General features: G+C 39.9%; 1 protein-coding gene across 5 annotated transcripts in view; it reads left to right on the forward strand.

Annotated features, from left to right (window-relative positions):
• Nucleotides 1-2631: 2631 nt before the first annotated feature.
• Nucleotides 2632-13525, forward strand: part of ACAP2 (ArfGAP with coiled-coil, ankyrin repeat and PH domains 2) — a 151402-nt gene continuing 140508 nt past the window's right edge. For 2 of the 5 annotated variants that reach the window (XM_053903527.1, XM_019448785.2), the window contains exon 1: nucleotides 2636-2822. In XM_053903527.1, coding sequence (XP_053759502.1) covers nucleotides 2770-2822 — 53 coding nt within the window. In that variant the 5' untranslated portion in view covers nucleotides 2636-2769. Of the gene's footprint in view, nucleotides 2823-13525 lie in introns of all 5 variants that reach the window. The other 3 variants (XM_053903526.1, XM_019448777.2, XM_019448780.2) reach the window with 3 other exon arrangements.

Here is a 13525-nt window from a genome sequence, read left to right on the forward strand (position 1 = left end):
GAGCGGGCAGTTCGTAGTTAGTCTGGTGACAGGGGGCCTGTGTTTAGCTTGAGTCACCCAGCAAGTTATTTCTATACCTTGGGGCCTTGGTTTTCATTATTTTAAGTTAAGAATCATAGTATTATGTTACTTCTAAGACTTACTTCCCACCCTAACCCACTTTTAATATTTCTTAATTTAGGATATATTCTACAACTGACAACCCCAAATGCTTGCTTTGCCACAGGGCAGAAAAAAATTTTTGACAGTGTTATCACTAACTGGGTGTACATAGATTTAGCTGTCTACAGAAGGGAAATGTTAATTTTTGATAATTAGCTTAGTAATTTTCATTGATGGTGCCATGCAGCTTTTTAATTTGAATCCCAAAGTGTCACTTAGGCCTCTTCCAAAAGGTTACATTGCATTGAAGCATTGAAACAGTAAGTTATTATATATACAGATTAGTTGCCATGCATCAGGAATACAGTTAAATGTAGAAATGGCCACCTCTCTTTCTAAATTTGACACAGAAGTTACAAATCTAGAAGAGGTTGGTTTGACCAACTGAAGTGTCTGAGGACACTGAACATTTAACTGTCATTAGTTTCCAGTTATCAAAAGAAGCTGTGTAGATTCCAGGGATTTGCAATTCAATTTAAAAAAGAGACCAAGTTACCATATGATTTCACTCATGTGGAATTTAAGAAACAAAACAAACAAGCAAAGGGAAAAAAATAAGAGAGACAAATTAAGAAACAGATTCTTAATTATACAGAACTGATCATGGTGGGGGGGGGGGGATGGGTGAAATAGATGGGATTAAGGAATGCACTTGTCCTGATGACCACAGGGTGATGTATAGAAGTTTTGAATTACTGTATTGAATACCTGAAACTAATATAACACTGTATGTTAACTAACTAGAATTAACATAAAAAAATAAAGTAAAAAAGAAACCACGTTTATAACCAAAGAAGAAACATACACAGTGCTTGTATATTATTTCTAAAGGTGCTAAGGAGATCAAGATACAACCATGGGTTACGTAAAACATCATGCCATCACGCTGCACTTAGCCAGATGGTCAAAATGGTTATATAAGGCTTCAGGCAGTGGAAGTGAGAAGGCTTACATTTAAACTTTGATTAAGGCACCGAAGAAGAAAGTGGTACAATTATGATAATAGCCAACATTTACTGAATGGTTACTATGTGGCACTGTATTTTGTCTTTAGAGTTCTTATTTCAGCTTCAGGGCAACTCTATCAGATCAGTGGTGTTACCTTCATTTGGCAGTATAAGAAGGACAGGAGATAAATCCAGGAAGTTTGCCTCCAGACTCTCACTCACAGCCACTATGCTGTTACAACATTTATGTTGCATTAAAAAAATTTTTTAAAAATGTTTATTCATTTTTTTTGAGGGGGGGGCAGAGAGATAAGGGGACAGAATCCCAAGCAGGCTCTGCGCTGTCAGCACAGAGCACAAGGTGGAGCTGGAACCCAGGAACCCTGAAATCACGACCTGAGCCGAAGTTGGACACTCAATCCACTGAACCACCCAGGTGTCTCTTTTTGTTGCATTTTCATGGATATACTTATACTTTTTAGGTTGGGTTACATTTAAATATAATGTATCCTTTTTTTCCCCAGTCAATGGCATTTTAAAATCAGAAATACCTGCCTGGTTGGATCAGGCGATGCATATCTTGCACGGCTCCAAATCAATCGTGGATCGGTGGGCAGGTGTTGCAAGTTGGAGGAAGTGAGCCTGATTTTCAGAACCCTATCATCTTTGAACTGGTGAAAGCTACTGAGAGAAAAGTGTCAGTAAGGAGAAATGTGTTCAGCGGTTTTGAAAGCTTTCCTCCATACGAAACGACCTACTTCTACCTGTCGGAATCCTTCTGAACCTTTCGATGCTCACCCCAAATGCCAGCTCCTTCAGGAAGTAGTCTCTTAGTTATATGAGAAGATATACGTGGGAGATATTTCCAAGTTATTACAAGGTGAAGTTAGTTAGTGAAAGACGGATTTTATCATTAAAGCTACCCTCGCTCCTCTCCTGACCTCAGTTTCCCTAAACTTAAAGAAAGTGGTGGCTTAGCCTATCTCTTCCTTCGGTAATTCTACTCCCAGCCTCTACAGATTTCTGCCTAAGCTGCCTTGAAAAGCAACTCTCCTTCCTCAGACCTGCAGGCGGCGGCTCCTCCGCGTTGGCAGCTCAGCAGGGCGGGGCTGAGAAGCCGGAGAAGAGGCGGAGGCTTCGAGGGAAGCGCGGAGCGCAGCCACGTGACTTCCTTCCCAAGGAGCCTCAGCCGCTGGCCTCCCAGCAACCGGTGCGTCCCGCCTAACGACTCCTGCGCCTCCCGGTTGGCCCTCGGGGACGCTTGTGGCAAGGAGGCACCCACGGTCGCGCTGTTCATTGGCTCGAGCTGCCGTCGCTCAGGTGTGTTGCCGGAGCGCCCGCAGGCGGTGCTTCCGGAAGCCCCTCCCATTGGCCGCCGGCTTCGTGGCTGGCTGGCGGAGGCTGTCACTCCCGGGCGGTTTCCCTGTGGCCGCCGCTCAGCTGGGGGCGGGAGGAAGAGGGGCCGGACTGGGGCCTGACGAGCCGCCGCTGCCGCCACCGTCTTCGCGGCTGCTATGACCAGCGGACGAGGCGCCCTCCGCAGCTCCGCGCAGCGCTAGTCGCGGCCGTGCGCCCGCCGTAGCTGTCTGTCCCCAGCGCAGCCGCTCCCGCGGCTCCCTCGGCTCTTCTCGCGCCGCCTGCGAGGCGAGGCGGAGGCAGGATGAAGATGACGGTGGATTTCGAAGAGTGTCTGAAGGACTCGCCCCGCTTCAGGTAACCGGCGAGGCCGCCCAGCGGCCGTCACCCCGGAGCTGCCTCCCCCCGGGGGTGGGGGCGTGAAAGCAGGCCCGCTGAGCGCGCCGAGGGCCCTGCAGTCCGCGCCTTCCGACGAGGCCAGCGGCCGTTGTCGCAGCTCGGACCCGGCGAGGGCACTGCAGCCCCAACTGACCCTTGCTGAGGGCTGAGGCTGGGCCGGGAGGGGGACGTCGCCCCCTCGTCCCGCTTCCTCACCCTCTGCCCCGGGGAGGAGCGCCCAGACGCCGGGAGCACCGTCCGCTTCGAGGAACCAGGGTGCAGCCGCGTCCCCGGAGACTCGTGCCCTTTGCGGGCGCGCGCTCTCGTCCCCTTCCTCTTGCTGCTCTTTTCCCCTTCCTTCCGCTCCTTCTTCGTTTCCACTCCCACCCCACCCCCTCTTTGAGGAGCTTGCAGTGCACCCTCTTGCAGTTCACTTAGTTCCTCTTTGCGCTTTTCCGCTCCCCCTTACCCCGGGGAGGAAGGAGTGGGGCGAACTGGGACTGCTGCTGCTTGCGTGTCCCCTGCCAGGGGGGCGCTCCGGGAGGCGCTGGCGGTGGATTTGCACCGGAGCTGGGGGCGGGAGGGCTTTGACCAACCCGCATTCTATGCACCCTGACGCGAGACGGTCTGCTTTTCTTTCCACTTGAGCTCTCCCCGCTGTCGAGAGGTACTGGGCTGAGGGCTGAGGACTAAGAGAAACAGTGCATTTCTGTTTTGAGAACGGAAGTAGGAGGGCCCTGAAGATTGCATGTGTGTTCCTCTTCCAGCAGCGTCCGTCCGGGAGGGCCCCGGATCACACTCGGATGCTCCCAGTGGATCTGTCACGTAAACCGACGTGGTGGCACTCCGATTCACATGGGCTGGCCTGCTTCCCATGTGAGAGGCGGCAGTCCCGAGGGCGTCCAGAGTACTTGTTCTTGACGTTCCGGGCATCCTAGGACACTCTTAATTGTTTCTGGAGAATAGTTTTGATAGATTGTATTTTATGGCCATTTATAAGGCTGTCCTTAGGCCTTAAAAAAAAAAAAATGCGGCCATAGACTTGATTTAGACACTGACATTTCTTGAAAGCGCTCCCTGAGCATTGGTGTGTGTGTGCCCGATGATCTCTAGGCCAAGCCTCATTGTAAATTCTTGTATCCTTCTCCTGGGAACTCACTGTTCGTTCTTATCACTGATTTCCCATTCTCTTTTCAGTGAAAAGCAAAGAAAAAGAATTGTAAAACTAAGGAACTCCTACGTCTAAGAGAAAATTTAAGAACGTGTTTTTGTTTTGACTTTTGCTTTTTTTTTTGGCGGGGGAGGAGTGTTAATTTTATTTGGAGCTTAGGGCTAGGGCTGTTGCTTGTAAAAAGCTGCATCTGGTTTGATTGCTATTGTAGGTATTAGTTTTTAAAAGTTTTATGCTCCGTGTGAATAAAGGTCCTGGAGGAGACACACATGGGTTGCTTAGGACAACTCTGTAGGTTACAGTCCAGACTGTGGCGAATGAAGTAATTTTTGAAGTGTACCTCAGAATACTCTGCTTTTTGTGAATTTTATTTATATGACTCAGCCTTTTTTTTTTTTTTTTTTTAAGTTTATTTATTTTGAGAGAGAGAGAGAGAGCATGAGCACACCAGCGGGGGAGGGGAAGGGGGGGTGGGAGAGAGAATCCCAAGCAGGCTCTTTGCTGTCAGTGCAGGCCTCCAAGTGTGGCTGGATCCCTCCAACCACAAGATCATGAGCTGAGCAGAAATCAACAATTGGAAGCTTAGCAGACTGAGACACCCAGGTGCCCCAACTTTTTTTTTTTTTTTTTTAATGAAGTAACAGCGTTTTCCCTCTGGAGAGTGTGGCTGTGTGCTCAATTTATTTCACATTTTAAGTTCGATGTTTTAAAAAAAAGGTGAGAGAAGTGATATGGAAATACTTGTAGCCACTGGTTTTGTTCATAGACCATGTGATGTCTCTGTTTTTGAAATCAAAGAATATAAAATAAGAGGGAAAGATACTGATTAAGTTGTATGGAATATTATAGTGAATTTTGTTAAACTTGAATATAATGTCTGTTCAATTTTAATTAAATAGTAGAGATTTTTCAAGAGTTGCTTCCAGTATTCCAGTTATCGTTGGCTGCAAATTGGGAAGAGAAATCAAGATCCAAAGAACTCCAATATCTGGTATACATTTTTGGAACTAGATTAGATTTGCAAAAGAGGGAAGTACGCTGAGAAGTATAAGTCTCATCATTCACATTCCTAATTTTTCCAGTCTTTCTATAACCCCATTAGTATGAAGTTTGTATAGCATTTGAAAAGAATATTTTAGAGTCTTTTACTCATATGCTTTATGTATAAGAGAAACTTGACTTTTAAGAGTATTGTGCATGTTGTGGGTGATATATTGAATCTTTCATATTAGGTTTGTGAGGGCTGGGCTTCTTTTCTTTCATTTTTGTTTTCTCATAGTAAGGCAGCTACACTGGTTATTCCTTGTAGTGTCCTGATCTGTTGTGTTGTTTTTTTTTTAAACTGATTCTTACTTTTATTTTCCTTCACAAGTGAATCTTAAAAAAGTATACATATTTTTTTTAAAGTTTATTTTTGAGAGAGAGAACAAGAGCATGAGCTCCGGTGGGGGGCAGAGGATCTGAAGCAGGCTCCGCCCTGACAGCAGAGAGCCTGATGTGGAGCTTGAACCCATGAACTGGGAGATCACAACTGAATCGAAGTCGGATTCTTTTTTTTTTTTTTTAATTTTTTTTAATGTTTATTTTTGAGACAGAGAGAGACAGAGCATGAATGGGGGGTTGGGGCAGAGAGAGAGGGAGACACAGAATCGGAAGCAGGCTCCAGGCTCTGAGCCATCAGCCCAGAGCCTGATTCGGGGCTCCAACTCACGAACCGTGAGATCGTGACCTGAGCTGAAGTCGGAGGCTCAACCGACTGAGCCACCCAGGCGCCCCTCGAAGTCGGATTCTTAACTGACTGAGCCATCCAGGCGCGCCTTCACAAACGAATCTTATGGCATTTAAGTCTGGCGTGGAGACATAACTACCTTGGATACTATAGAATTGATGCAGAAGGCAGATCTTGCTGAAGAAAAATTTCATCAGTGTTCAAGTGTAAACATTAATTTTCTTGCTAAGTTGATAAGGAAAATAGTGGGGGGATTGGTTGAAGTAGGGAGAGGATGTTACTATTGCAACGTTGTCTTTAGTAATTTGAATAGAGCCAAAGCCAATGGTTACTTTTACATTCCAAAGCGCATTTTTTTGGTTTTGTTTTTAGATTGGAGGGCACATTGCATTGTGTAATTTTGTGTAAATAAAAAATTCCCTTTTTAGTTTTTTAAAAACCAGTCTAAAGGTCAAAATCTTGTCATCTAAAACTCTACAAGAAAGTACACGTTTAAGTGTACTTTTTTTTTTAAGTGGGAATTTTCCATTTTGACCAACATATCTTGAAGAAGTTTGAATTTGGACTCTAAATTTTTGGGTAGTTGCTCTTTAAAATTTTATAAAATTTTAATAAAAATTGTGCTTTTCCTCTACTTAAACATATTATGGTTCATGCAGGAAGTGAATATTTTGTTTGAAACAAAAAATTGAATTTGCGCTTTCTGAATTCTGAAGCATTTTTGTTCTAACCAGTGTTCAAATGTAAAAATATTGGCATTAGCAAGTCTTCAAAACTTTTGTCTTTACCTGATACATTTATGTTTTATCCTAGCCGGTGTTTATTGTGCACCATTCTGAAGGTTTTCCATTTGTAGTTTCTATTTCAGATATGGTCCTTGTTGGAAGAACTTAGGAAAACCATCTTAAAAAAGATGTTTTGTGGAGAAAGGTTTTAATGGGTGAAAGACATTGACATAAGATGTAATTATATATGTATTAGTTATGTTTTGCTCTTAAACTAGTGCCAATCCTGGCTGCATTGCCACTTTACCTTCCATCTTTGAAACAGATACACTCTTAACAACTGACACTTTACACATGGCAAATATAGTGGGCGAGGGGTGAGGGGAATTGTATTTTCTTTCAGACACAATAGAATGGAATTAATTATAAAGTAGTTTTATCATGAACCAAAATACAGGAATCCTGCTGTTCCCCATTGCAGCTTGTAATTCTTCATTTGATGTAATACCAACTTAAGTTGAACTAAGGAAGAACAAGCTTCTATAATGTGCCAGATTTCATACTAGATGCTTTTATAGCTATTCTCTCACTGAATGTTAAAATATATTGTGAGGTAGCAATTATTCTCATTTTTAAAATAAAAAAATCCCAAACTCAATCTTTTGAGAAGTTAAATTCATTTTTAAAAAAAAATGTTTATTTATTTTGAAAGAGAGAAAGCTCATGCATGAAGGTGCAAGTGGGGGAGGGGTCTGAAGAGAGGGAGAGAGACTTGCAAGCAGGCTCCACACTCTCATGACCTGAGCTGAGATCGAGAGTTGGACACCTAAACTCCTGAGCCACCCAGGTGCCTGTAAATTCACTTTCTTAAAAGTAGATTTTTAAATGGTGGACCTGGAAGTGAATTCACTCTTGTGCTCTCTCTCCAGCCACAGGCATTAATTAGCTGCATTAATTAAATTTGCATTAAGTATGTTTATGATGTTTGTTATCATACAGAAATTTAAAAACTGACTTTTGTGTATTGCCTAGAAAAGTCTCCCCTATCCCATTATTATTTATAGGATATTTTTCTATCATTTCATAGTAATTTTTAGTTTTATGTAATGCAACTGGATTTTAGTTTTGAGAGATCATCTACTTTTCTTTCCTTCCTAATGGAAGCCACTTGTCCTAACACCTTTTATTGAATAATTTTCTCCCTCTTGATTTAATATTACATACATACATACATATGTATTTTTCTGTATTCTACTCCTTTTCACTAATGTATTTATTCTTCAAATGTCAATATTTACAATACTTTATAGTCTGTTATGATATCTGGTGGGACAAGTTTACCATAATTTTTTTTTTCAGAAATTTACTGACCTTGAATATTTTGTCTTTGCAGTAGTTTCTTCAATTTCAGAAGAGGGTATGCCTTTTTAATGCATTTTGACCTAATTTCTTTAAAACTTTTTCTTATGTAAAATTTCAGTGATGATCCAACTATATCTGTTTACAAGAAACATACTTTAGTTTTTTCTTTAACAACCGTTTATTTTTATTTATTTATTTTTAAGTAATCACACCCAATGTGGGGCTCAAACTCATAAGAAGCATACTTTAGAGGTGCCTGGGTGGCTCAGTCAGTTAAGCCCCCGACTCATGATTCGATGATCTCATTGTTCGATGGTTTGAGCCCTGCCTTGGGCTCTGTGCTGACAGCTCAGAGCCTGCAGCCTGCTTTGGATTCTGTGGTTCTGTCTCTCTCTGCCCCTCCCCTGCTCATGCTTTGTCTCTCTCTGTCTCTCAAAAATAAATGTATGTTTAAAAAAGTTAAAAGCATACTTTAGATTCAAAGGTGCAAAAAGATTGGAAGTAAAGGGACAAAAAAGATAAATCATTCAAACAATACTCAAAAGACAGCTGGAATGACTATACTAATGTCAGCTAAAATATATCTTAAGACAAAAATTACTAAAGATAAAGGACATTTTATAATAATAAAATAGTCAATCCATCAGGAAGACATAACACCTACAAACATGCATTTAGCAGAGCACCAAAATACATAAAGCAAAAATTGACAGAATTGAAGGAACAAATAGAGAGTTGGAGACATAAATATTTCTTTTTTTAATGTTTATTTTATTTTTGAGAGAGAGAGAGAGAGGGAGACAGAATCGCAAGCAGGCTCTATGCTGCCAGTGCAGAGCCCGATGTGGGGCTTGAATGCACGAATTGTGAAATTATGACCTGAGCCAAGATCAAGGTTGGACACTTAATGGACTGAGCCACCCAGGCACCTCTAAATACTTTCAATAATGGGTAGAACAACTAAGCAGAAGATCAACAAGGAAGTAGAAGATGTGAACAACAGTATAAACAAACAAGATAATAATAGATATATAATAAATGGCTATATAATAGGTATAATTATAATAGATGTAATTAATAGACATTTATAGAACATGTCACGCAACAAAAGCAGAATTCCCGTTCTTCTCAAGTACACGTGAAACATTTTCCAGCATAGTCTATATGTTAGGCTATTAAACAAGCTTCAGTAAATTTGAAAGTTTTGAAACCATACAAAATATGTTCTTTGACCACAATGAAATGAAATTAGAAATCAGTAACAGAAGAAAATCTGAAAAATTCACAAATATGTGGAAATTAAGTAACATACTCCAAAGTAACCAATGGATTTGAGAAGAGATCATAAAGGAAATTAGGAAATACTTTAGACAAATGAAAATAAAACCACATACCAAAGCTTATGGGGTGCAGCTAAAGCAGTGCCTAGAGGGACATTTATACCTGTAAACACCTGTAAATACCTGTGATCAAACCATCCATCTCGAGCAAACTGATTTCAAAGCAGATGGAGGAACTAAAGAAGACTAGAGCAGAACTAAATGAAAGTTGAGACTCAAAGAACAATAGAAAAAGTCATGAAACCAAAAGTTAGTTTTTCAAAAAGATCAGTAAAATTGACAAGTCTTTAGTTAGACTGACCGACCAAGAAAAAAGAAGACTCAAACTGCTAGATTCAGGAACGAAAGGGAGTCTATTGCTTTGTCCTACAGAAACAGAAAGGGTTATAAGAGAACACTGTAAATAATTCTAACAAGTTAGCAAGTTAAGCTAGATGAAATGCATATATTCCTAGAAAGATGCAATCTACTGAAACCAACTCAAGAAGAATTAGAAAATCTAAATAGAGTTAGAGAGAGAGAGAGAGAGAGAGAGAGAGATTGAATTAGTAATCAAAAAGCTTCCCCAAAGGAAAAGCCCAGGCCAAGATGGCCTTACCAAAGAATTCTTCCAAGTGTTTACAAGTGACTAACAATACTCTTACAAACTTTTTAAATGAAATAGAAGAGGAGGTGTCACTCAGACCAAGTAATTCTGTGAGGCTAGTATTACCCTGCTACAAAAGCCAAAGATACCACAAGAAAACAACAGACTGATATCCCTTATAAATAGTTATAAAAGTCCTTAATAAAATATTGGCAAACCCAATATAGCAATATATAAAAAGGATTGTATATCATGACCAAATAAGATTTATCCAGGAATGCAAAAATCAATGAATGTAATATACCACATTAGTAGAATAAAGAGCAAAAACTATGTAATTTTTTTTTTTTTTTATTTGAGAGAGAGAGAGAGTGAGAGTGTGAGTGAGGGAGAGAGGCAGAGGGGGAGAGGGAGAGAGAATCTCAAGCAGGTTCCACGTTCACCATGGAGCCTGATACGGGGCTTGAACCCATGAACCTGGGATCTTGGCATGAGCCGAAATGGAGTCGACTGCTCACTCAACTGAGCCACCCAGGCACCTCTGTAATCATTTTAATGGGTACAGAAAAAGCATTTGGCAATCCCACACACTTTCCTGGTGAAAATACTTTCATGGTGAAAATAATAAAGCATGAATAGAGTACTTCCTCAACTTGGTAAAGGATATCTATGAAACATTCCGGGCTAACATCATACTTAAGGGTGAAAGACTAAAAGTTTTCCCTTACAGCCATGAACAAAAGTCTGTCCACTTCTGTTCCACAATGTAGTGGGGGTTATAACCAGAGTATTTGGTGGGAAAGAAAAATAAAAGGCATCTGTATAAATAAAGAAATAGTGGGACACCTGGGTGGCTCAGTCAGTTAAGCATCCAACTCTTGATTCAGCTCAGGTCATGATCTCACAATCTTGGAGATCGAGCCCTGTCTTGGGCCCTGTGCTGGGCATGGAGCCTGTTTAAAATTCTCTTTCCCTCTCCTGCTGCCCCTACCCCGCTCACACATGCTCTCTCTTAAAAAAAAAAGGTAGTAAAATTGTCTTTACTCTTAGATTATATATCTTGTATATAGAAAATCTTAAGGAATCTACCAAAATCAGTTGAAACTAGTAAGTTCATCAAGGCTGCAGGATGTAAGGTCAGTGTACAGAAGTCATTTGTATTTCTGTGTACTAGCAAAGAAAATCATTCCATTTGACAGTGGCATCAAAAAAGGATAAAATACATGAACATAAATTTAACCAACGAAGTATAAGACTAAACACTGAAAACCATATAATATCACTGAAAGAACTTAAAGACCTAAATAAATGGAAAGATATTCCATGTTCATGGATCAGAAGGCTTAATATTATTAAGATTACAATATCCCAAATTGATCTACAGACTAAACACAATCTCTATCAAAGTTTTAGCTAATTTCTGTGAAGATTGGTAAGCTGATCCTAAAATTCATATGGAAATGAAAGTGACCCAGAATAGACAAAACAATCTTGAAAAAGAAGAACAAAATTGGAGGGTTCACTTCCCAGTTTAAAAACATTACAAAACTAGGGCACCTGGGTGGCTCAGTCAGTTATGTGTCTGACTTTGGCTCAGGTCATGAGCCCCGTGTCGGGCTCTGTGCTAACAGCTCGGAGCTGGAGCCTGCTTCAGATTCTGCGTCTCCCTCTCTCTCTGTCCCTCCCCCGCTCATACTCTGTCTGTCTCTCTCATAAATAAATAAATAAATAAATAAATAAATAAATAAATAAATGAAAAAAGAAACACTACAAAGCTATTGTAATCAAGACAGTGTGGTATTAGCATCAAAGCAAGATATATATAGATCAGTGGAATAGAATTGAGAGTCCAGAGACCCTTACATTTATGGTAAACCAGGTTTTGACAAGGGCTCCAGTATAATCAGTGAAGAAAGAATAACTTTTTAAACAAATGGTGCTGGAACAACTGGATATCTACATATAAAAGAATGAATTTAGACCCCTGTATTGGATCATATGCAAAATTAGGTCAAAATGGATCACAGACCTAAATATAAGAGCTAAAACTATAAAATTCTTAGAAAACATGGAAGTAAATGTTTGTGGTCTTGAATTAGGCAATGGTTTTTTAGATATGATGCCTAAAGTACAAGCAACTAAAGAAAAAATTGACAAATTGGATTTCATCAACATTTAAAACTTTCGTGCTTCAAAGGACACATCAAGAATGTGAAAAGACAACCTTCGACCTTTAGAGTGGTAGGAAATATTTGCAAATCATGTAAGGGATTTGTATCCAAAGAATATAAAGAACTCTACAGCTCAACAATAAGAGCAAATAACCTAATTAAAAATGGGCAAAAGATTTGGATAAACATAAGATATACATATGGTCGGTAAGCACATGAAAGCTGCTCATGATCATTGTTCAGCATATATTCAGTAACTATTTTGGGATTCTGTATTGCGAATCTTCTGGCTTCAAATTGGCTTTACCAGTGCACTTTGAAGACTTAGACTCTGGTCTAAGCGAGTTACTGTTCTTTTTATCTGCCTTTCAGTTGCCAGAATTGTGTTGCTACTGTTGTTATTGCTTCTCTTTTTTGTCTTTGTGGCTTAGCACTTAAAAAATTTTTTTTTCCTGTCATTTTAATTGGACTTTGGAGAAAATGGAGGTAAATGGGTGTATCTAACCTGCAGTGTTTAACTGGAAGTTTCTGTGCCGTTGATAGGGCAAAGCATAATTTGTACTGAGAACACTTATTTAGGGTAGTGAATATGGATCAAGTATATAAACTCTAAAAGCAGATGATCTGTTTGACTTCTGTCTTTTTCACTTATTGGTAGTGAGAGACCTTTGGGCAGGTTTCTTAATTTTTCTCAGCCTCCGTGAATAAGAATAATACTGTATTTCATAGAAGTAGATAGGGAGGAACCCACTTAATAATGGTAATTCCCTTTCCTCTTTTGTATCCTTGAAAGGAAGTTTGATGATTTAGTTAAAGATGCTGCTTTCCTATGTGGAAATAAACTACCAGTTGGGAGTGTCTAGAATGCATGAAGAATTAGACATGTTACTTGTATGTATGAAAATCATCTGTGTTGTGGATAATGAAAGACTATAAATAGATGGGCAAACTTCACTTAACTTTGTAAAAGGAGACCAGTAAAGGTCTTAAAAAAGAGCCATTTATAGATTTTATGTTTGTAGTATTTAAGAAGGTAGAGTGAGCAAAAGAAGAGGAGGAAAAAAAAACAAAATGGAAGACACAATGCCTTAAAGATTTACAACTGAAATGCTGTCAGAGCAAAGGATAAGTAAACTGAGAAGTCATGGAAGAAAACTACTGTGAGGAAATATATGTTTATTTGAGATTACCAGAAGTCTATTTCCTTTGAATTATATCTCTGGAAGGATCTGGAAGTTAGATGAGAAAAAATGTGAGTTAAATGACTATATCGCTATTCCTATTCCAGAGATGAAGAATTCTCACAGAAAGAGTTGACTAGATTATAATCCTGTAGTAATTTGTATTTTGAATAAGGGGTGCCTGACTGGCTCAGCCAGTGGAGCATGCGACTCTGATCTCAGGGTTGTAAGTTCAAATCCCACATTGGGTAGAGAGATTACTTAAAAAAAAAAAAAAAAGTCAGGATTCTTTAATGAAATATAGTTAGTTTTCCCTTTACATTTTTTATATTTTCTGTGATGCCCCAGACATACTCAAATTTAAATATAAAAATTTTCACTGATAAAAAAATACAGTGCAGTACACAGTAAAACAGT

This window comes from Panthera pardus, unplaced genomic scaffold (assembly GCF_024362965.1).
Source record: "Panthera pardus isolate Hobbes unplaced genomic scaffold, ASM2436296v1 HiC_scaffold_16, whole genome shotgun sequence".
Classification (NCBI taxonomy): Eukaryota; Metazoa; Chordata; class Mammalia; order Carnivora; family Felidae; genus Panthera; species Panthera pardus.